Below are 22,757 nucleotides of genomic sequence, written 5' to 3'. Positions count from 1 at the left end.
TTTTTGGTTTTCTCCTACCTGCTCTGTGTAAACAAAGCCTCGAGTTAGCCCAATTCTACCAAAAAGTCCCTGAATTTTTGTCCCATGACTGTTGGTAACAGCTGAATCACTAATGGGTTGACAGTTGCAAAGGGAAGTGCAGAATTTTATGTTTTTTACAAAATGTGGTTAGAGCAAAGGATTTATTTTTTGTGAATTTTTAAATGAGACACACTGAATAAAGGAATTTTGATGAAATATCAGGATTTTATGCTTTAATCTTCCAAATGGAACCACACATCACAGAAGATTAGTTTCACAACTGTCTGAACGTTGAATATCCAACAAATATATCGGTCTTTACAGTTTCTCGCTCTGACAAATGATCTAATTCTGGTGATTCTTTTAAAGAAATAACATGTCTTATAAACCTGCCGGCAGCTTTTGAGGTCACGGGGTTAAACTTTTCTGAAGGTATTTCATTTTCCAGGATGATGATATGAAGCTCACAAAACTCCTGTGACCTCTGCTTGGTTTGCCATATGGGATGTACTGTGTGTGTGTGTGTGTGTGTGTGTGTGTGTGTGTGTGTGTGTGTGTGTGTGTGTGTGTGTGTGTGTGTGTGTGTGTGTGTGTGTGTGTGTTTTTGCATGTGTGTGAGGGACAAAAAGGGGAGGAAACGGGGGAGAAGGGAAGGAAAGGAGGGCGACTAATGTCTTCTGAGGAGGGTGAGGAGAGGAATGAGACACTTTGGCCAAGACACAGCAGTAACTCTCAACTCTGTTCATTAGACCGGCTCTGTTATTCCCAACACACACAGACACACACACACAGACACACAGACACACACCACACACACAGACGGGCTCTTGCAGCAGGTGGGCCTTTTGATTTGTCACCCAGGAAGAACCGTGTCTCATTAGCATACAGATGCCCCCTTCAGAGCAGAGGAAGGGTGCGTTCGCGTGCACACAAACCTACACAGCTCCTCCACACTGAGGCCCATAACAACCCTCTCTTTCTTTTTTTTTCTTTCTTTCACTTGTCTCTCTTCCTTTCCTCTTTCTCCTCAGTTCTTCTTGGCTTCGCCCCAGGAGATTAGAAGCCATTTCTGTGTGTCTACATGTAGGTGTGTATGAATATTCCTGCAAAATCACATGCATATCCATTTATATGCTCGTGCAAGTTTTTAACTCTGGTCATAGTGCATTTATCGTGTGTGGGTGCTGCGGCCATGCATGCATCTTTGTGCACGCCTGCGTCTCCTGCACCTTGCATCTGTTCTGGCTGGCAGAGCTTTTTTTCAGGAGTCTCGTGTGCCGATGTCAAACAACGGCGGCTTGTTTGCAGACCCCGACGCCGAAGTGATGCGCTCATTCACACACACGCACATCAGGACAACAAGAATGAGAGCTGAATTTAAAAAAAATAAATACTCGAGACCAAAGCAGAGGAGAAAAAGTAGAAGGGAAAAGGAGCGTAAATGCAGCTGGGCAGGAAGATGTGAAATGAAGCTTTACGGGAAGATTGCGTTGATGACTGTTATTTCCACAATGCATCATGGTGAAATTCATGTGTTTTGACAGCTCAAAATCCAGCATGTCTCATTTAAATGAGTGAAAAACAAGGCATGAGAAAGTAAATCTTTTGCAGTTCACTTAATCAGATTGTTGTGTTTTGCTTTTTTCTTCTAAGTTGTACTTTACTTAACCTGCATGGTCTCCCGAAACGTGAAAGAATCCTCGCCAAGACTGCACAAACCAACACAAGCACGGAAAGCTTCGCATTAACGGTGACCTCACTGCACAAACATCTTCTTCACATTCTTTCTCATAAATGTGTGAGCAGCAGCCACACTGTAGATCCCTCTGCACACACAAACCGACGGGAACCCCAGGTTGAAGCCCTGAGAAATATTTAAGCGCGCCACATTGTGTGTCCAACTAGTCACAAGAGAAACGTCATGCTGTGATTGGCTCGGGGCAGCGATTACATCAGAGGCTCAGCAGGTGCTACGACAACAGGGCTCGTTGGGCGTTTAACTGGAGGTGGGAGTGTTTAGTGTGAGCATGTGACTGTAATTTTCACCTCTGGAGGTTGCTTTACCTCTCGCAGAAAACCCTGGAGGTCGTGAATGTTATTCCAGGGTGAAAAGTTTGCGGATTCGAGTCATATAAATATGTTTCCAAACGCTAAATCATCCTTGCCAGCCTGTCGCCGAATCCTCAGAGCTAAACTAGAGACACATGAAGGCACTTAACCCAACACTGTTTTTCCACGTGGTTTCGGATTTTATACAAAGTGGAGAAACCACAGAAAGATGCACGCATGTTGGATTTCCAAGAATATTCACCATCTACAAGCTAAAATCCTGCAAACTTGCAACATGCACAACCTTCACCTTCACTGTATTTAACATGTTTTTTAACAACATATGTAAATCTTTTTTGATTGTGTTGTGGCATCTCTAAGAGCTTGGTTGAGCTTAAGGAAAGATTGCGGTCTTGGTTAAGTAAGAAAGCACGGTGGATTTTTTTAGTGTTTAACCAACATCTTTTCCTAAACCAAAGTAGCTCAACTCTTCATCCCAGCCTCCTTTCTACAACTTCTGTGGGTAACGAGATTTACAATAACTGCACAAAGGACAGAAGAGTAAAGATAGAGTTGCAGTGTGTTGTACGTGAACGCTTCAATCCCTTTCTAACACCGCACGAACATGCAACCCAAAACTCGCAGCGGGATGATGCAAAGCAGACAAACAGACACGCAACAGACACGCTCAGCCTCCCCCCTCCTCACCGCCACAGCATTAAGAGTTTAGACAAATACAATTTCACCCCTGATCCGGTAATCCTGATCTCTAGTGAACTATATGTGGCATATATACGTGTGCTGGTGGGGGGATGCAAAGTGAATCCAATCACTGAAACGTACAAACTTACACAGCCTGATAAAAATCCATAAATATATTTCACAGCATTGATACAAGACTGTAGTTGTTGGTGCAAAACAACCAGCAGAGCATCAGCTGCTCTGATCTGTGGTCAGTTCGCTCCGACAGCCTTTTACCGAGTGTATGTAAACACTGAGCGTGTGCATCTGCAGTATGTATGCTTTAACGTGATGAAAAATTGATGCATGAAGACCGAGACAATGAAATGCCCCCTAATGGCTCACAACACTGCACTGATCCATCTATTCATCCAGACGCACCTCCTCCATCCTCTACCTTCCTTTATGGGGATGGATAAATGGATAAGTAGATCGTTTTCACACTTCCACCCATCCATCCATCCATCCATCCATCCATCCATCCATCCATCCATCCATAAAACCGCGTTTCATTTTCCTGTTCATTGATTGGTTTCACCGTTTCTCACTCATTCATCCATGACACTATTTCTGCATCCATCCATCACCTGTTCCAACTTTTTTTTTTTTTTTTTTACTGCAGTACAGATGAAGCAAAATACCACTTTTTAAATTTTTTTTAGACATAAACACAGATTAAAAACCAAAGAGATGATGCATTTTGGATTTATAGTCCTGGTATTTTGCTATGTGTCTGTGCGTAGTTGGTCAAATGTTGCACAAAAAGTACAAAACAGGAAAGCAGTTTGGAAAAAAATAAGTCCTTTTCATCTTTTTTTGTTGTTATATTGTTTTGTGCATTTTGTATTTAGCAGTACTTTGTGCTTCTATGCATCTTATAAATGCAATTTTAACATATTCTGTCATTATTTTGCATAATTTATGTTTCAGCATGCCTAAACCTGACAACAACAGCAAATTTGCAGTGTGAAAGTATCTCAGGATGAAATTTTGCCTCACTTTCCCAACCCCAACATCCATCCATCCATGTTTCCTTTTCTTGCTAATTGATTGCTTTCACTGTTTCCCATTCATCCACCCATCATCTGTTCCTTTACTGCACTGCCAATGAAGCAAAACACCACTTTTTTGTGTTTTTAACACATAAACATTGATAAAAGAAACCTAAGAGATGGTACATTTTGAATGTCTAGTCCTGGTATTTTGCTATGTGTCTGTGCATAGTTGGTCAAATGTTGCACAAAAAGTGCAAAACAGGCAGCATTTTCAGAAAAAGTAGCTGCTTTTCCCCATTTTTGCTGTTGTTTTGTCTTGCGCATTCTATATCTAGCAGTATTTTTTTTTTTGCTTCTATGCAGCTTGTAAATGTAATTTTAACAGCTTGTGACAGTATTTTAATGATTTATGTTTAAGTGTGGCTAAACTTGATAAATAACAGTCAATGTACAGTTCAAAAGCATTTCAGGATGAAATTTTTCTTCCCTTTCCATCCATCCATCCATCCATCCATGAGCAGCAGGGGTTGTTGCAGTTTCTTACCGGGATAGAAGTCTTTGGATTTGGACAGTTTGATGGTGGCTCCAGTCTCTTTCTGCAGCTGGACGATGGTCTGACCTCCCTTCCCGATGATTGAACCGGCCGCATAGCTGGGAATCAAAACCTTCAGGAAGTACTCGCCTTCCTCTGCAGCAGGAAACAGGAAACAGTCAGTCAGAGAGAGCTACTGCACCTCGTGTTGCTTTTCACTACAAACACAGCTGCTGAGGAGAAATATTAGGATAAAGGCTACAGTATGCATCATTATTAGTTTTTTATTTAAACCTTTGCCCTCATGTTTGCCTTTTGTTTGCAGAAACTGCACCAGTTTTGTTGGCGCGCCATCCAGTACGGGGATGATGTTGTTTGACTGAGTGTAAACTGTGAAGTGGAGGGAAAGTGTTTGTCAGTAATCACAGTCTGACAGAACAGATGCGAGCCGGTGCCGCATCGCTACGCCAAAGCAGAATAATTTGTCTTTCTCCCCCGTCTTCTTCCTCCTCAAAGCCTCCCTCCTTCCTATCTTCCTTCCTTCCTTCCTTCCTCTCCACGGATTCCCAAAGCTGCACAAATCCACCCAATCACATCAAATGATGACTGTTATCCATGACAACTAATCATTTCCATAATCTGATGATTCCCCGCCAGCGTTATCTCTCCCCTTTTTTTCTCGCCTCTAAACACTCTCCGCAGATTGGCCTGATCTAATTTCAGCGTCGGGGCCCGAGGAATCTGGTCCTCGTCACCGTCTAGCTCTTGGCGTGAGAGAGCCGAGGAAGACGTCGGTTTTGTTATTAAAGCTAAACAGATTCAAACAACGCTTTGTGGATGTGCATGCACACATACGCTGATTAACATGTGCAGATAAACTCACGTAAACAAAGTAGCCGAGCTCGGATCCAGACAATTTTTTATTATTATTTAGACATTTCAACATGGAGCGGCACCTGAATCCAAGAACGTAGAAGATGTGGCTTTCTTTCATGCAGCTTTTTTGTTGACTGTCTTCAGTGCCGACCTCAGCTGACTGCAAACACATTTGAATCATGAAGAAATGCATTTTGGATTTTGGGGAAGGAGGTGGCCTTGCAACAGAAAAAGGAGCTATAATATCAACCCCCCTTTGAGCCAAATCCCGTTTCAAAATCAGAAATGTTCACTAGTTTCTCCTCATGTTCGTGTTTCTTTCTTACTTCCTGTGCACTGATACATGCTTTGGTTTTCTCTCGTCTTGACTGTTGACAGGTTCACCAAAGACGTTTGTGGTCACCCAGACAATTCCATATTTTCCATGAAAACTCACACTTTTATTCATGTGTTAACATAATTGCACAAGGGTTTTCTAATCATCAATTAGCCTTTCAACACCATTAGCTAACACAATGTAGCATTAGAACACAGGAGTGATGGTTGCTGGAAATGTTCCTCTGTACCCCTATGGAGATATTCCATTAAAAATCAGCTGTTTCCAGCTAGAATAGTCATTTACCACATTAAATCCAAGAACGTAGCGAATTGAAAACAACTGGAGTTACAGGTGTGTCCAGTGACTTAATGAGGTCTGACATTTTCAAGCTGATGTTCTTGCTTTTTGTGATTTGCCCAAATCCCCTAAAAACGGAGAGCGAACGGCTCCGGCATTTTCTGAAGAAAACACCAAACCGAAGGAGGAGGAGGAGGACGAAGCGAAAGGTCAGAGCGCGGTTTAATTGAATCGAGTTTATTCAGAGCGAGGACACGCAGCGCTGCTTCAGGTCAACATGTCAGCGAGCAACACCGACACGTTGACCCGAAGCGGCGCTGAAACCGAACCTCCGGCCCTCTGCAGCCTGCTGCTTCCCCCGACGAGAGAGAAAACACATATTCCTCCTCTGAAATAGACGAGCCTTTGTTTCCATGGCGATAATATCAACATGTTGGAGGTCAACAAAGCAGCAGCTCGCACTCGGTTCCTCGTTCCTTCTTGTCGAGACATGAGGTTTCTTCTTCTTTCCTAAAACGGCCGCTGAAGTTGCCAAATTGCAGATTTCGATCCAAAAAGAGCTATAAATAAATACAGTGAAGTAGACGCGGTGTCTTTTTAATAAAATCCCGTCTGTCTTGGGTTCATTTTGGCAAAGTTCCTTCTGATTATAAGCTTTTGTTTTGCATATTTTACATGACATTATCTCTTTGTCACGCGTCACCAATACTTTCCATTAAAAAACAAATACTAAAGGGAAAATCAAATCTAAGTGCAGAGAAACACATTTTAATTTCTTTGAATACATGTTTTTGGATCTTTGAGCAGCAAAAACTTAATTCTGATTAATGCAGTAGTATTGAAGTAACATCTGGCATCTTAGATATTTAGCCTGATACCTCTACTATTGAAGAAACTCTCCATTTTGTGTATAATAATAATATTGGTATCTTTCTAATAAAATCCTGTCTTTCTTGGGTTGATTTTGTCAGAATTCCTTCTGAATGTAAGCTTTTGTTTTGCATCTTTTACATGTTATCCCTTTGTCATGTGTCACCAATAAAAACCAAATATTAAAAGGAAAATCTAACTTCAGTGCAGAAAAACACTTATTTTAGTGTCTTTAAAGTTTTTGGCAAAACCTTAACTCTGTTTACTGCAGTTGTATTAAAGCAGCGTCACACATCTTAGAAGTCTAGCCAAATACCTCTAATATTGAAGAAACTCCAGTTTGTGTATAATAGTGGTATTGTTTTTATAAAATCCTGCTGTGCTATGGCTATTTTTTGCAAATTCTTCAAGTTTTAGAACCTGCGTGTAAGCTTTTTTACACGGTATTATCTCCTTGTCACCTGTCACACATGTTGTCTAGTGAAACAAAAATATTAAAGAAAAAAACTGAACCTAAATGCAGAGAAACACTTCTTTTAATGACTACAAATACAAAGTTTTGCCTCTGAGAGCAGCAAATACTTAACAGTTTCATGTATTTGTATTGAAGTAACATCAGACATCTTAGAAATCTAAATATTGTATTGGAGAAACTCAATTTTATGTGATTTTATGTGCTGAAGTGACTTTCTAGAAACTTTAAATGATTTCATACTCATATTTGTGTCTTTACTTCACTTCTGTGTAGCTGAAAGTCACCCAAAATGTAAAATCATTGACTAAATTATTAGAAAATTCAGTCAAATTAAATGAAAATTGATTATTTATTAGGGAAACATAACGAGAACACACAGGGTTAACAGAAATCCATAATTTCTTCAGCCTTCAATATTTTATTCCATAAATCTACAAATAAAATCTACTTTCTGCAGTGGTGTATCCAACAAAAACTGCCGTACATATCGTTTTTCTAACTCGTATCTGAGTGTTTCTTTAAACTGCGACTGATTGCGGTTCCCTCCTGAGCAGCGTTCTTCATATTTGATAATCCAGGACACGTAACCTCAGGAGGCAGATTAAAATAGGATTATTGTTCAGGGCTCACTTCTTCACAAGGGCGCAACACCTTCTAACTCTGCTTGTCTTTGTCTGCTACCCAGGTGAACGACTGGAGACACCCGAGGACAAAAGTGCACGTTAAATATATAATACTACAAGACCTGGGTAGGACGACAGACTGGGAACGAGCAGACGGAAGATTTACAATCCCATATTGAGTCTCATTAAATCCTATTAAATCCCGGCGACACAAAACAACAGCAGAACAGAGGTGTGACAATACATCTAATTAGAAAACATCCACACAGGTGTTTCCAGTTACTCGGTCAGTTTAGGTCTCCAAAGTCCGCAAACACCTACAAGAATCCAGGCTGAACAGGTGCAATAAAAACCACCAGAAGAGGGAAGAAAATGTTGAACAAGACACATGAATCTCTGTTCGAATGGCTCCTCGTAACCCAAACTTTCCTCCAGGATCGCCGGCGATGTTACGTAATCTCCACCTAATGCTTTTAACACCCATGTTACACCCACGCAGGTGTTTTCACTTAAACTGCATGATTGGATTAAACCTCTTCGAACAAACTGCTGGGAAAACCGAGCCGCAGACGGAAAGACGGAGCTTAAAAGCGAAGAGGCATTCGTTTCATTATACTGAGAACGTTTGACTTATTAAGTGGCCAGTCAGAAACATTTCAGAAGTTTCCCAGTCATAATTATAATTCATGTGTTGACGTCAACATAATTTACAACTTTAGACACTGGTAATACGAAACTCTTAAATACTGCACGACATAACTGTCGCTGTGACCGCTGGAATTCCACACTACTGTTAAAAAAAAAAAAAAAAAAGAGTAGATTTTAAGTGGTGAACAAGTTGAAGAAGTTCATGACAAATAGCATTTATAATCACTCTGGAAAGTTTAATTTACAGCGGCTTCCCAGAGTCGCAGCTTTATTGATGCGGAGCAGCCCACATAGTTCATCATTTGCTGTTTGAAATGATTTCTTGTAAACGGACTGTGAGAAAAAGCATATTCTGATGGATAAACCTCGTCCTAATGTGCAACTTGTCATTTTTTAAAGAGTACGACGTCGTTTCTTTCAAACGTAATGTGAGAAAACGTTCGTTTCCAGACTATCTGAGCTGGAGTCGGGCTCATTGTTTCTGGGTGGGCTCTGTTCTCATCTCTGGGTGTTCAGCCAAGTCAAAGCATGAGCACACAGACAGGAAACCCGACACACCCTTCAGCCTTCCTCAGCTCCGTAGTGATGAAATACAAACTGCAGGGAGCTCCAACGTGGATGTAGAGGAGTGAGAAACCAACCTCAGCTTTAATTCATCCAATAAAGTTTAGCTTCATTTTTTGTTGAAAGCTCGAGCTAATCTGAATTCCCTGCTGTGCTTCAGCAAGCGAGGTGTTTAAGTCTGATTTTGTGTTAAATTAAACGACCTTCCCTTCAGACTTTTTAGCCCACCAGCTGGAGCTGCAACTCCAAAATGAAACCATGATAATGAACCTTCACTTCTTCTGCCTACTATGAGGAATCATCTCAAATCATCAGGGACCTTCTGCTCGATCATCTCTGATTGGCTTGAACTTTTTTATTTGCTCATAGTACAATGAAGTCTAGATGTTTCTGAAATGGTCTGGATGATGATTTCAAAATGAATACAACTATAACACAATTGTAAAAAGACTGCTTGAAAAATATGATAATGTGGAAAAGCAAATGTGTCCTTGGAGTTTCTAAACAGGTTTAAAAGCAGAAGTTTTGATGTAAACAGGTAGTGTTGTAGTCAAGACCACCTAAACCGAGACCAAGACATGGCCGAGACCACAGTGTATCGAGACCGAGACAAGGCCAAGACTTTGAAGGGTCGAGACCGAGACGAAGACAAAGCGAGACCGAGTCAAGACCGAGACCAAGACAAAGTGAGACAGAGTCAAGACCGAGACCAAGACAAAGCGAGACCGAGTCAAGACTGAGACCAAGACAAAGTGAGACAGAGTCAAGACCGAGACCAAGACAAAGTGAGACAGAGTCAAGACCGAGACCAAGACAAAGCGAGACCGAGTCAAGACCAAGACCAAGAAAAAGCGAGACCGAGACCATATTAAATTTAACTTAACCATTTTATTCAGTACTTATTCAATGTAGTTTTTAGGCAAGTGTAAGGTTGCCTGTAATACTCTTGTCTGCAACGACAAACAACCATTCAATATGGAACGTATCAAACAAATATTTAATACTTGCGTCATTTTTGTCTTGTTTTCAAAACAATATCAAGCCATGCACAAATATGTACAATTTTCTACAACGTATCTTAATCTAGAACAGTGGCCTCTTTATTTCTATTACACCACAAATATTTCTTGTTTGATAAATCGGATATAACTGAACTTGGGTGAATTATTTTTTTTTAAAGGTGTATTATTGTAAAAGAAAAAACATGGAACCACTATTCCATAAAATAGAAAGAAAAAACAATGCCAAATATCAGCATCTAAAATGCAATGAAGTATAACATGTCAATATATCTTCAAAGAGGTCAGACACTGAAAGGCCAAACTACAAGTATTTCCCTGACAAACTGCTGAGGCAAAATACTTTGTTATTCAAAGCTCACCACCAAGGATAGACACATGAAAGGGTCGTTTATAAACACTACAAACAACATGGCCCTTAAAAATTACATCACGGGAAGTGAGTTTAAAGGAGAGTTTGGTTGCATTTTAGAAGCATGATAGACTGCAACATTTTGTGACCTAAACGTGCACGATGGGGTCTCATTATAATGCCCCCTCTACTTATGCACATATTTATTTTAATTTATATTTAAGTTACACATTTATTATACAATTGTGTGTTTTAATTCTAAAAATTGGCACTAAAATTAAGTGTGCACATTGCCAGGCCAAGTTGCATAGGTGAGATGGAACTTTTTCATAGACGGGGTGCATGATTTGAAGTGGACACTCCTCTGTCACATCAGTAGCTCTCATCCCAGTGAGCAGCGGCACCGCGGTATGTGCTGCTATGTCAGAGCTAACATTAGCTGCTAACATTAGCTAACGTTGATGGAACATAAACAAAGCTTCATGTAGCCTGTCTCTTTATCGTTTATGAGAAGCGCAAGGCCAACGTAAAACACTACCACATGCCTTTTCCCTGTATATACATGTACAGACACACACATATATATATATTCACAAACTACAGCTTGCTAAATTTATCTTGCTAACTTCGCTAGCGCCATGTAGCGTTAGCTTACCTTTCTTTATGCTTCCTCTCCAAGCATCGATAAAAGTTTGATGTGGTTCCAGCAGCCTCAGTGAACGTTTCGTTGCAGAATTTGCATATAGCGCTGTGTTTTCTTTTTGACGTTGATTTACAGATAAACTGTTTATGCTTAGAAAAGTCAAACTTTATTACAGCAGAATTAGCTGACATCTTTCCCAGGGAGCAGACTCTTTCTTCCGCCTCCGGCATTAACTGTAGCGGAGTACGTGTGAAGAGGGGCGGGGCAGGTGACAGGTCACAGCCCATAAAAATAATCCAAATTAAAGATCAGTTAAGTTATTGATTACATTCGAGGCGGGGAGTTTTGCATCCAATCACAACAAAGCTGTTACTGATCAAATAAGACAGCTGAGAGGTAGTTCAGTGCTGTCGGTGAAGCCATGGTCTCGGCTGGTCTCGCAGTAAAATCCCGAGTCCTCTGTGCGCGAGACCGAGACAAGACCGAGTAAAAATGCGGTCGAGTGCGAAACAAGACCGAGATCTTCAAAAAGTGGTCTCAAGACCGGTCTGGAGATCGAGACCGATCTCGAGTACTACAACACTATAAACAGGAAACAGTAAGACATGTACAGATATTTAATGAGTTTTGGACTTTGCATGCACTTATTTTCTCCTTTGCCTTTATGATACTGTGGCATGTCTGAAATAAATGAAATTACATAATCTGTCGATATTTAAAATGGTATATGTGAAGGTTTAGCCTGATGTATTGAGGACTTTCTAATATATATATATATATATATATATATATATATATATATGTATATATATATATATATATATATATATATATATATATATATATACACATATATCGGAAAGTACTTAAGCATAAAATTTCACAAATACCTTTAGAAATATCCATATCTAAATATCCATATCTAAAATTTCAGCCAAATTGGAGATGGTGGAGCGGAAATTGTTATACAAATTTGATGATTTGAGTTGGAATCCTTCTATCATCCTTCATGTCCTGGTCTCCTCTTCACTTGAAATCTTAGATGTAGGAACATTTCTCAAAAGCAGGACCATAAATGATCTGATCAGTTAATAAATCTTAAGAAGATGAGGCTTGAAAGAAAAATCTGGATTCATTCATAACTATTGAGGCTGCTGGATGATTATCTCAGACAGCTGTTCAGTTAGAAAGGTCAGCTACTACACATTAACAAGCTGAGCCAACACAGTGTATAGAACTTTAGATTAATTTCCTGTGCACCCTTTTGGTTTCTACACTGAACTTTAACTGAACTATGCCTGAACTTGTATTTTGGATGAATGTCATGTACTTTGAAGGCTCACGAGGTTTTGATTTAAACTTCTGTTGCTCTGCAGCACATCGTCAATCTCTTCCTCATGAGATCAATTTTTCACAGCTCGCTCCTCATCCTCAGCCACTAGGGCTGAAGTAACATCTAGAAAGTCCTCCTTCGCACAGAACGCCTCATCTATTAAAGGTTGGAATACTTTACCGATAGTCATCAGAGAAAGCTCCACCTTTGTCACTTTTAAGAGAGAGTATAAGGCAGGGGTGACAAACATGCGGCCCGTGGGCCAAAACCGGCCCGCCAGAGGGTCCAATCCGGCCCGTGGGACGACTGTAAAGTGTAGAAATTACAGTAAAGATATTAACTGCAGATTGTAAATTTGTAAAACTATAAATTTAAATTATTTCCAAGACCATGACAACTTGTTTTGATAATAAGGTAAAATACTAGATTACTCGTTCTTTTGTCATTGTGTCTCATTTTTGAAATATTTTGTCTTGTTTTTGTTGTTTTTTTGTCTGACTTGTGTCGTTTGTCTCATTTTTTTGTTGTTTTGTTTATTTTTTGTAATTTTTTCTCATTTTTGCCCCTTTTTTGTTGCTTTGTCACTTTTTTGTCTATTTTTTGTCTTTGTTTTGTTTCGTATCATTTGTCTCATTTTTTGTCATTTTGTGTCTCGCTTTTGTAGTATTTTGTCTTGTTTTTGTTGTTTCTTTATCTTTTTTGTCTGACTTTTGTCATTTGTCTCATGTTTTTGTCTTGCTTGTGTTTTTTGTCATTTTGTGTTTTGCTTTATTGTTTTTGTCATTTTTTGTCCATTTTTTGTTGTCATAATGTTTTGTAAAAATATAATTCCTTACATATAACAATATTAATAAATTGTATTTATAAGCACCTTTAATTCCTTAAATGTGAACTTTTTTGCACTTAAAGGAAAAGTTTAAAGTCGTCATTATTTATCAGTTATTATGCTCTGATTCTGCTGGTCCAGCCCACCTGAGACCAAATTGGGCTGAATGTTGCCCCTGAACTAAAATGAGTTTGGCACACGTGGTATAAGGCATGGCTGATTAACAATCAAACTTGTGAACGTTGAGAAAATCAGGCACTTTTACTATAAGCACGTTACTAAAGTAATAGCACTTGAGGGTAGGTTTAACCCAGCTAGAATTCATTTATTGTCATTGTTTTTGTTTTACTATATTGTTTTTACACGTCTGTAACCCTGTATGTTTTTCTTTTAAAATACATTTAAAAAGGAGTAACTCTCTCTTGTGTGTCTTTATATTTTCATCTTAGTAATTATCTCAGGGAACCTCGGGCTAAGATGACTATCGGTAATTAGCTGCAAATAGCAACAACAATGATGTAATGTTGACTGTGCTGATTGAGTCTCTTTGATTTTGCTGGCAGCAGCAGCACTTTGCTTTTTTTGTTTTTTTAGCCTGAGAAAATGTCACATGGTTGTGTCCTGAAACTGTCTGCCTTTTGTTGTCTCCTCTTTTACCTTCCCGTCCTCCCTCTCATCCACTTTTCTCATCTCCCTCCTAATCTTTTCCTCTCCTCTCTCCATCTGCAGTGACCCACTTTGAGGGTACGAAGCCTCGGACTGACCTGCTTTAGATGGAGGCTGGCTAATTATAACCAGCCCGTATTAATAAGGCAGGGGAATTGGTAAATACGAAACACACACTCTCACGCACGCACATGCACACACACATACAAAAGCCAGTCTGCGACACACACTCAGAAACACCTCCTCCGCAAACAGATCGTTTCCGACGTCTCATAAACAAGCCTACACACCTTGGCGACGTGACTCATCATGTATAGAAGAGGATGTAATGAGTGACTCATGTTCATCTCTTGTATCTGTTGCATGGTAACGCTCGTACATGTTACCATGGCGAGCGTTAAAGAATTTATTTATATGTGAATCCTGTGTCAGAACAAGACGCAAAATATACAAAAAAAAACACCATTTCTCCTGCAGAAAGTATTTTGCCTCCACTTATGTGCTGTTTATTTCTCAAACAGCAGCTCTCCACACTAAAAAGGTGTTAATACTATAAACTCATGCAGATGTTTATCCGTATTATCCACGTTACTGAAGTCATCCGTATATCGTTAAACAGAACTGCAGAGCTCCGCCGCTCAGCTTGTTATCTGTGTTATGTAACAGCAGGTCGGATTGCACTTTGGAAATCAGCCTTTAGCAGGTTTGACTCACATTTTCATAAATATGAACTCTTTTTTTTTAAAAGAAAGCTGCTCCTTCCTCTTCCTCCCACGCTGCACCGCGCTGCAAAGTTTTATCAACATTCTTCAAGTTTTATCAGATGAATCTGCTTTTTTAGAAAACATCCTCTGACATATGAGAGTCTGCGAAAGCTTAAAACTCTCTTTTGAAGCTCTCAGAGTGACGTTAATGTGGCATTATGGGGCCTTTGAAACTGTAAACTCTGCTGTGTTTAAAGAGGTGACATTTTGCCTCACAACTTGTTTGGTTAATAAGAACTCATGAAGTAATTTGGGCAGTTTAAACTTAAGGTATTTGCCTACTAGATCCACTTTTTCCCCATGTAAACACATCACATCTGAAAATGGCCTGCTTGGTGGTCAGGTGACTAGCGGGCCATTATGTGGTCACATGCCAGCGCTTCAGCTTGAATCCAGCAGATGCGTTGGACCAGCAAGGGAGCTCGGCTGCAAACTTCCTCTTTTATTTCAAAAACTCTTCAGCGAAAAGGATTTCCGAAAGCATTTGAGGCAAGAAATAACCTGTGCAGCAACTGAATCTGTCCTCATTTTAGTTCAGCGACGGCTAGTTCAGACGTTTGACAAAAGTTTCGTAATGTGTCGGACCTCTGCACTCCGCATCAAATTTACAGAAAGTAGAAGTCAAGTCTACTTTCTGCAAATGAGTTCTGGATAGACCCACCGGATCGTAGCTCGAAACGCACCACAACGGAACCGGCATGCACATAGACAATGAATGGGATGAAGGAAATTGACGGATCCAGTGGACATGTACCATTAACTATTGCATAAGCAAACCATAAATGCATGACATCCATGTTACTGGTATCCTACCACTCTAATATCAAACCCGAGTTTCAGAAAAACCTCATTTCTGTATTTGCTGCAGTAACAAATCCTAATTACTCTGCCAAGGAACGGAGTTATATGATGATCGGCGTAAGTGTGTCCGTCTGTTTGTCTGCTAGCAACATTACTCAGAAACGGATTTGGATGAAATTTTCAGGGAAGGTCAGAAATGACACAAGGACCAAGTGATTAGATTTTGGCAGTGATGCAGCTTATAGTCTGGATCCATGGATTTGTTAAAGATTTCTGTATAATTGCAAGATAGCGGCACAGTGTACTGTAACCATGACAACAAGTAAACACTACGTCAGCTGCCTGCTGACGATCACATGATTGCGATCCTACTACAAATTGATAGTTGCGGACTTATCGGGACTTATCCGTTGGAAGTGATATGTGGAACAATTGATTAAATTGTGGGGTGTTTGTGAGTCCCATCAATTCCTGCTGCCTGCTACATATTTAGGTCATGCAATACAGTATCCGTACATAACGTACACATGCATAACACACGTCCGTGCCCAGCCAAGCTCATTTTGTTTGTGGGTACATCGATATTAAATGGACACATTCTGTTTTGCCTTGATTTCTGCCACGATTTTTTTCACGACTTCCTCCGTCGGAAATGATACGACGACTGAGTGCTTTTCTTGTTATGTGTAGTTACATCCCCCGGTGACTTGTCCCACATCCCAGGATACAGGTGATGCTGCAGCGTGTCGATCCGTCCGGACATAATAAGCAGCTGGAGGCTCGGCTGGTCGTGTCTGACCCGTTGGTGTCAACGCTCTCCTCAAAATCCAATAGAGGTCACGCTACGCTCACCCACGATATTCCCTCTCTCAGCCCGGCAAATTAAAAAACTGCAGGTGGGTGTTTCAGCAAAATGACCTGAAAAGTAAAGTTCTTGTAAGGAGGAAAGTTTTCCAGATATTCGGGCTAAAAACGGTTGCCAGTCACCTCCAGAGGTTCACACTGACTAAATCTGATAAAATATCTGCGGTGAATGTTGAGAAAACCGGATTCTCTCGGCGATGTCAGACTCATTGTTCTCGGTGACTATTTTCTGCACTTTCTGATATGAAGAATCATCAGAGATCCAGCGTCTCAGCCTCACCCCCCTCTTCTGTGTGCAGCGACGCTTTCATGCTGACAACATAATGAGCATGTAAACTTTCAGTCCAAATAAGAACAAGAAAAACACTATAATTACAGCCATGGTGATTGTTACTGATTAGTTCCAACTGTTTTATCTGTCACAAAGTGTGCAGGAGGGGGATTTTTGTGGGGTTTTCTAAAAAGGATGCACATTTCAGGATGCAGTGATGATATAAGGAGGTGCAGGTTACTGCGTGAGCCATTCATAAAATCCAATTTTGCAACAGATTTAAGGCTTAAACAGCAGCTGGAGGTGCAAACTTCACAGGGACGATTTGAGGCTTTTACTCAAATTTTCAAATTTTTGTGCCTTTATTTCCAGCTGTACAATTAAAAATTTAGTGAAACGCACACTAAAACTAAAGTACTCAATATTTAAAATAAGATTGTATAATTTTGTAGATAGATCCTACTGCTGGTGTCATCAGACTAAGTTATTTTAAGGTTTTCTAACATCAAAACTAATTTCAAAATAATGGTCAGACTCTATCAGAATTACAGACAGAAAAACAGAGGATGGACATCATTCTTACGGCATAAATTATTTGCTATATCAGTTATATTTGAAGCTAATTTTGCTTTGTTACTTACTCTTCTTACGATAATACTGCAATATATATATATATATATATATATATATATATATATATATATATATATATATATATATATATATATATATATATATATATATAAAAATACATTAAAGCCATATTTTAACTTACATGTCTCAATGGAATGAATGCAAATACATTTTTTTTTAAAAGAATTACTTTAATTTTCCTATGTGGTGAGAGTTCCCTAAGGCTTGTAAGTCTGTGTACAGTTGATCTAAACACACCAGTGTTGACTTTTCTATTTTCAGAATGAGGGATGGCATATAAGCAGCTACAGTCTTATTTACAGTCAGTTTGCCTCTTTATAAACCTGTATAACCTGATTCATTATGTGTGTGATAAGAAAATACCAATAATATTGGCTTAGTTGATGGTTTATATGGTGAAAAATACAAAAAGTTGGACAAACAAGAGAGAAAACGCTCAACTTTCACAACCACAACAAGCCGCTCAAGGCTGCTGTCGCCTCAGAAGACCTTAACCTAATTTATAAGAACATGTCGGCCTTCATGTCCACCGTCTCACCTCTACACTGATTCACTCTAAAGTCTGTGTATACTCTGCACAACTGTTTGGATATATATAATAATTTCACTTAAACTGACTGTCTTCTCGTGCATTTTTCATGTACTTTTGCATAAATATTGCATAGTGTCACTGTCTGGCAAAGCTCCAGTGCTCACATCGAAAAGCGAACAATCCCACTAACACACAAAAAACTGAGTCGCAGAGTTAAAAAAGTGAGAAATTAAACTCGAAAACGGAGAAATTACAACTTCAAACTGCCGATTCCTGCAGGCGACGGTGTGTATGCATGTGTTTGTGTAGATACGGTGTGTCTGCAGCTGAGAAACTACAGGGTTCCCTACTGGTTGCTGTGATGAGGGTCTTTGTTTTCCCTCCTCTAAGCGACGCACACGCAGACAAATCCCTGCAGCTACTACACAGGAAGTGCACACGTTTCCTTTTGCATGGCAGAAGGATTCGACAAAAAAAAAAAAAGTGCATCTTTTTCTGTGTGACGCGGTGAAAACGTGGTCAACACAGAAACGACGGGAAGCTGTACCGCCTGCGTAACGTTCCACAGTCCCTCGCCCTGCTGCGCGATACCGATATGTGTGTATGTTTATGTTCAGACACAAAAGGAAACACCGGAAAGAGCCGTGTGTTCGTTTTTAAGCCTCCGCGGGGTCAAGAAAGGGGGGATCTGGAGACGCAGCGGTTGTTTAAAATAAATAATTAATCCCGCTGCACCACAACAGAACTGGCCGGGTAAACAGTCCAATCTGTTGCTAAGGCCCCTGCAGACCCGCCAGGCCCAGAATAGGCTCCCCATGCTGAGGGGGGATTGAGGGGGCTCAAATCCCCGGATCTGGTGTCCACGGGCCTGCCGAGGAAGGCAGGGAAGGTTGAAGATCACAAATCCTTTCTCGTTTCCTCACACACCAATCTGGAGTCAGTTGTCAGTTGAAGTTTGCTGAATTTTTCCATCAGTGGATTCTAGTTTTAGAGAATAGCAGCTGGCTGTTGTCTTTGTTAACAAAAATGAGCAATTTTGGCCTCTAGAACGCGACTCTTCCTGCTCACAAATGGTGGAAATCCAGGTGTTAGACACGTCCAGCAGAATTTATAGAACTGTAGTGGCATAAGTGACTTGTATGGACTCGTATTTTGAACTCACACTTCAGTGAAATGCAAACTGAAGCTACTATTGTACTTTATTTGTTGGTAGAACGTTGCACTAGTGTCATCAAACTAAATTTCTCTTACGTGTATCAACACATCATGCTATGAAACTGCAGAATTCAACGTAATTTGTCTCTTTAAACAGTAAAATACTCATCACAATGTTTGTTTCGTTGCTTTGCTGTAATTCAATTACAGTCATTTATTCTCGCAAAATTTTTCAAAATAAAAGCCGTGGATGAAGTGTTGACTTATCAGCTAACAGGAATAAACAAAGATAAAAGAAAAAAAACAGAATTAAAACAAGAAAAGAGGCCTGCCTCCAATAAAGCATATTTTAACAAGTTTGTTTTAATCAAACATTTAATATCTTGACTTAAATCTTTCATAAGCTGCGTGTAAGTACAATTCTTAAAATCTAATTTATAATTTAACACCCACAACTTTTTAACACATCTGTACATTAATAGAAAACAGAATTAACAGTCATTAAAATAAGGATTAAACTTGCTGTTTTGAATATTTTTCAACTCTGACATGATTAAATATTTAGGGGGAATTTCTAAAAAACCCAAGAAAAAAATGACAGATGTCGGAAACTGGCACCAAATATCACAATCTGCCTTTTTTAAAAAACTAATATGGGTCAGTTGTAAACACGACACGAGGGGGGGAAGAAGTTGAAAGTGCAGCAGTGTGAATGCAACCTCGGTGGGTGAAAGGGGGGGATCTGAGCTCTGGGGACTTGGAAAATATTCATCTCTCCTAAGCAGGGAGAGTTAAGGGAGGGGGGGCAGGCTTTGTCTTTGTCTTTTGTTGGAAGGTAGCATTCACACACACACACACACACACACACACACACGGACGTAAAGCTCTCCAGCAGCGAGGCTCTGACCAGCTGTCTTCCTTCTGAAAGATGGCCATCGTCACTCATAAACACCAGGGACCCGCAGAGGAAGGCGAGCAGGAGGAAATCTCTCTGTCTTTATCGTTCTCTCGGCCTCTCTGGCGTCCGAATCCTTAGTTTTTTCTTCTTCTTGCGTTAATTTAGAATTAGAATTTACATGACCCTCTGAATAATCAAACATTTGGAGGTGATGCGGCCCAACGACCTCATTAAAGTGACTCAGAAATAGTCCCATAACGGTCTTTTCATTTAAATTTTGATGCCAATATCACCAAAAAGCATCTTTAAAGGTATCGAGGTGACTCTAACTCCAGCCGTATACCAACACTGATTTGTTTTTATGATGCCCAACTCTGGGCTCACAAAGTAAAGCTCATAGACACCAATTTATCACAAACCCAACAGCGTAATCTGTCGGAGGAACAACATCCTGCTGCAGAAATTTGGTTTCAACAGAGGTCTGAAGGAGAACCAATCAGATGCCTCCATACTGACACGCTGCGCCATCATCAGCACGTCTGCGTCGATATCGAAGCGGCTAACAAAGATAACCGAAACGGCCGCCTCCTTTTCTCTGCCTCCTGTGTGTGGAGACTGGTGCGTATTGTTCGGGGCTGTTTCGGAGGAGGGGGCCCTTCCAGTCGTCCTCCCTGCATCGGCCCTTTCATCGCCTCCTCATCCATATTTATCGCCGCCCTGCTCCGCTCACCTATCAGCGACCGGCTAGCTGTGACCGAAGTCTCGCTCCACCAATCACACGCCTCCCTTTGTGGGAATATCACCACCTCTCAGCGCTCTTTACCCCACCCTGTACAATGGCTTCTCCTTTTTTTTTCTTTTTTTACTTTGACGCAGTGCCTTGAAAAAAAAAAGAAGAAGAGGAGCAAGTGGAGGAGGAGGAGAGATGCAGCTACTGGTGGCAGATTCCTGCCGATGGCGGCTCGCGAATCGATTGACAGCCTCGGAAATAGTTGCCGAGTGAGCGTCGTCAATGGCAGCCCGCGATTGATGAAAGGGAGGGTGGAAATGATGGGAGGACGAGGGTGAAGGAGGACGGGGAGGAGGGCGCAGTCGTGATGGTCTGAAGTAGAGCATGATTAGTATGGACGAGGAGGAGAGGAAGACGGAGAGAATGAAACGGGGAGAGAGGACTCGCAAGTGAACAAAACAGGCGTGTCGCAGAGGAGAACGCTGTGTTCGGGAACAAACCAAAGCCTAAATAACCTCCTTGTGTCTAACACTCACTGTGCATTTAGCGAGAAAACATCCCGACCGTTCTGATGATTGATAATTTGAGCGTATTTCTTGTGCAATCTGCTCACACTGGTGCAGCGTTAGCCGCTGAGCCTCCTGCGGCTGGAGTTTGTCTTTGATTGTTTCAAAGCCAAACGTGGGGCCGCTTCCTCCTCAGCCGGACAGCCGATCAATGCGAGGCAAGGCTGCCCTCCTTTTGTATGGACGGCCCAAAAAAAGCTGCACCACTCAGCTCCGGGAGCAACAGAAAACACTCCGATCGATATCATCAAAGGCCTCGTCTCAGCGTGTGAGCCTTTATGTAAAGCGCGTGCATGCATTTGCTGTGCTACACACCTCTTCGGCTCCCTCATTAAACTTCATCTCGGCTTTTTGTGCAGCCGAAGTCAGACACAAAACACAAAGACAGCCACGCAACACACACTCAGGGAGAAATCTTCCAGTGCACCGTTAGTCTAGTCCCCTAATGTCACTTGGCAAGGGCATTTCAAGGCCCCCCTCCTCCCCAACACCGGCTTGCCAATCCATCCATTTACTAAATGAATGTATTATATCTTTCAGGCAGCAGGAGAAGAGACGAGAAAAAGAGAAGAGAAAAAAAAACTAGAATAGAAAATGATGAAAGGACTGAAAAACGTCTCAGGTCAGCAAAGACTCTTAAACCTGTAGGCGCCCGACTCACATGTTCGTTTCCTGACCACCTACATGAAAATCGCAAAAAAGAAAGATCCAATTTATTCTGTTTGTGCTTACATAAGACTTCTTAATGGCTTATACAAGCAATTTTTTCCCCTGAAAGCTGCATTTGTTTTGTGTGGACTGAATTGGAGTCATTTCTATTAGGCTGAAAGGCTGCTTCAGGTATACTGGTTATATATACAGTATCTGTCTGGATGCTGCTTTTTCACCTTGAGACGATTCACATTAATGATAGAACATGCAATGCATCAGGAACTAAAGAATTATGAAAATTTATGATAAATAATGACTTGTGTGGGTCTTTTGGTGCCTTATGGATCAGATTTGAAGTTGTGATCTACACTTTTTCCACCCATATGTGCATATTTTTAAAACACAGATAGCTAAAAATGAAATGTAAATATATGCATTAACCTTATAACCTGTGTTTATACTAGACACTGCAACTCAGCTCTTGTTCTTGGCAAATCAAGTGATTTATTGACATGTTTACGGTGATTTAATGTCTCATTTCCAACCATGCCCTTATATATTCTAATGTTCGGAAGCTTTCTGGCCAAACTCGCTATGAGTTCAGTGAGATTCAGATTTGATTATTTAGTATTTTTTCCAAATAAACACATTTTCAGTTGAACCCTGAGTGGCTGCAGATGCATAAATTATGAAATTACTGGAAGGATTTTTCACTCATCCAGTCCATCGTGAGCACAGCTGGCTTTGTAAATAATCCAAGTTTAAACATCTGAAACCGAATCAAATATTAACACACGTCTCTGATCATATATGAGAAAGGAAACGTGGATTCCTTTAATGCTGGGGTTGACCCCCGCTGGGTGGGGTGATGGTGGGGGGAGGCAGGGGAGGCGCAGAGATAAGAATGGGTTTGTGGTGGTGGTGGATTAGACGGCCGGTGGGGGTTGGGCCCCGCGAACAGCAGCCACTGCAGCTACTCATTGATCTTTCCGTCTTTAAGACCTTCTGCTTTTTATGAGCCA

General features: G+C 40.7%; 1 protein-coding gene across 2 annotated transcripts in view; it reads right to left on the bottom strand.

The window, feature by feature from the left end:
* Positions 1 to 22,757, bottom strand: part of nova2 (NOVA alternative splicing regulator 2) — a 116,824-nt gene that overhangs the window by 89,568 nt on the left and 4,499 nt on the right. For both annotated transcript variants that reach the window (XM_055012069.1, XM_055012071.1), the window contains one exon: positions 4,351 to 4,494. In XM_055012069.1, coding sequence (XP_054868044.1) covers positions 4,351 to 4,494 — 144 coding nt within the window. The remainder of the gene's footprint in view (positions 1 to 4,350; positions 4,495 to 22,757) is intronic.

Source organism: Amphiprion ocellaris, chromosome 7 (genome assembly GCF_022539595.1).
Source record: "Amphiprion ocellaris isolate individual 3 ecotype Okinawa chromosome 7, ASM2253959v1, whole genome shotgun sequence".
Classification (NCBI taxonomy): domain Eukaryota; kingdom Metazoa; phylum Chordata; class Actinopteri; family Pomacentridae; genus Amphiprion; species Amphiprion ocellaris.
This window is presented reverse-complemented; position numbering and strand designations above follow the sequence as displayed.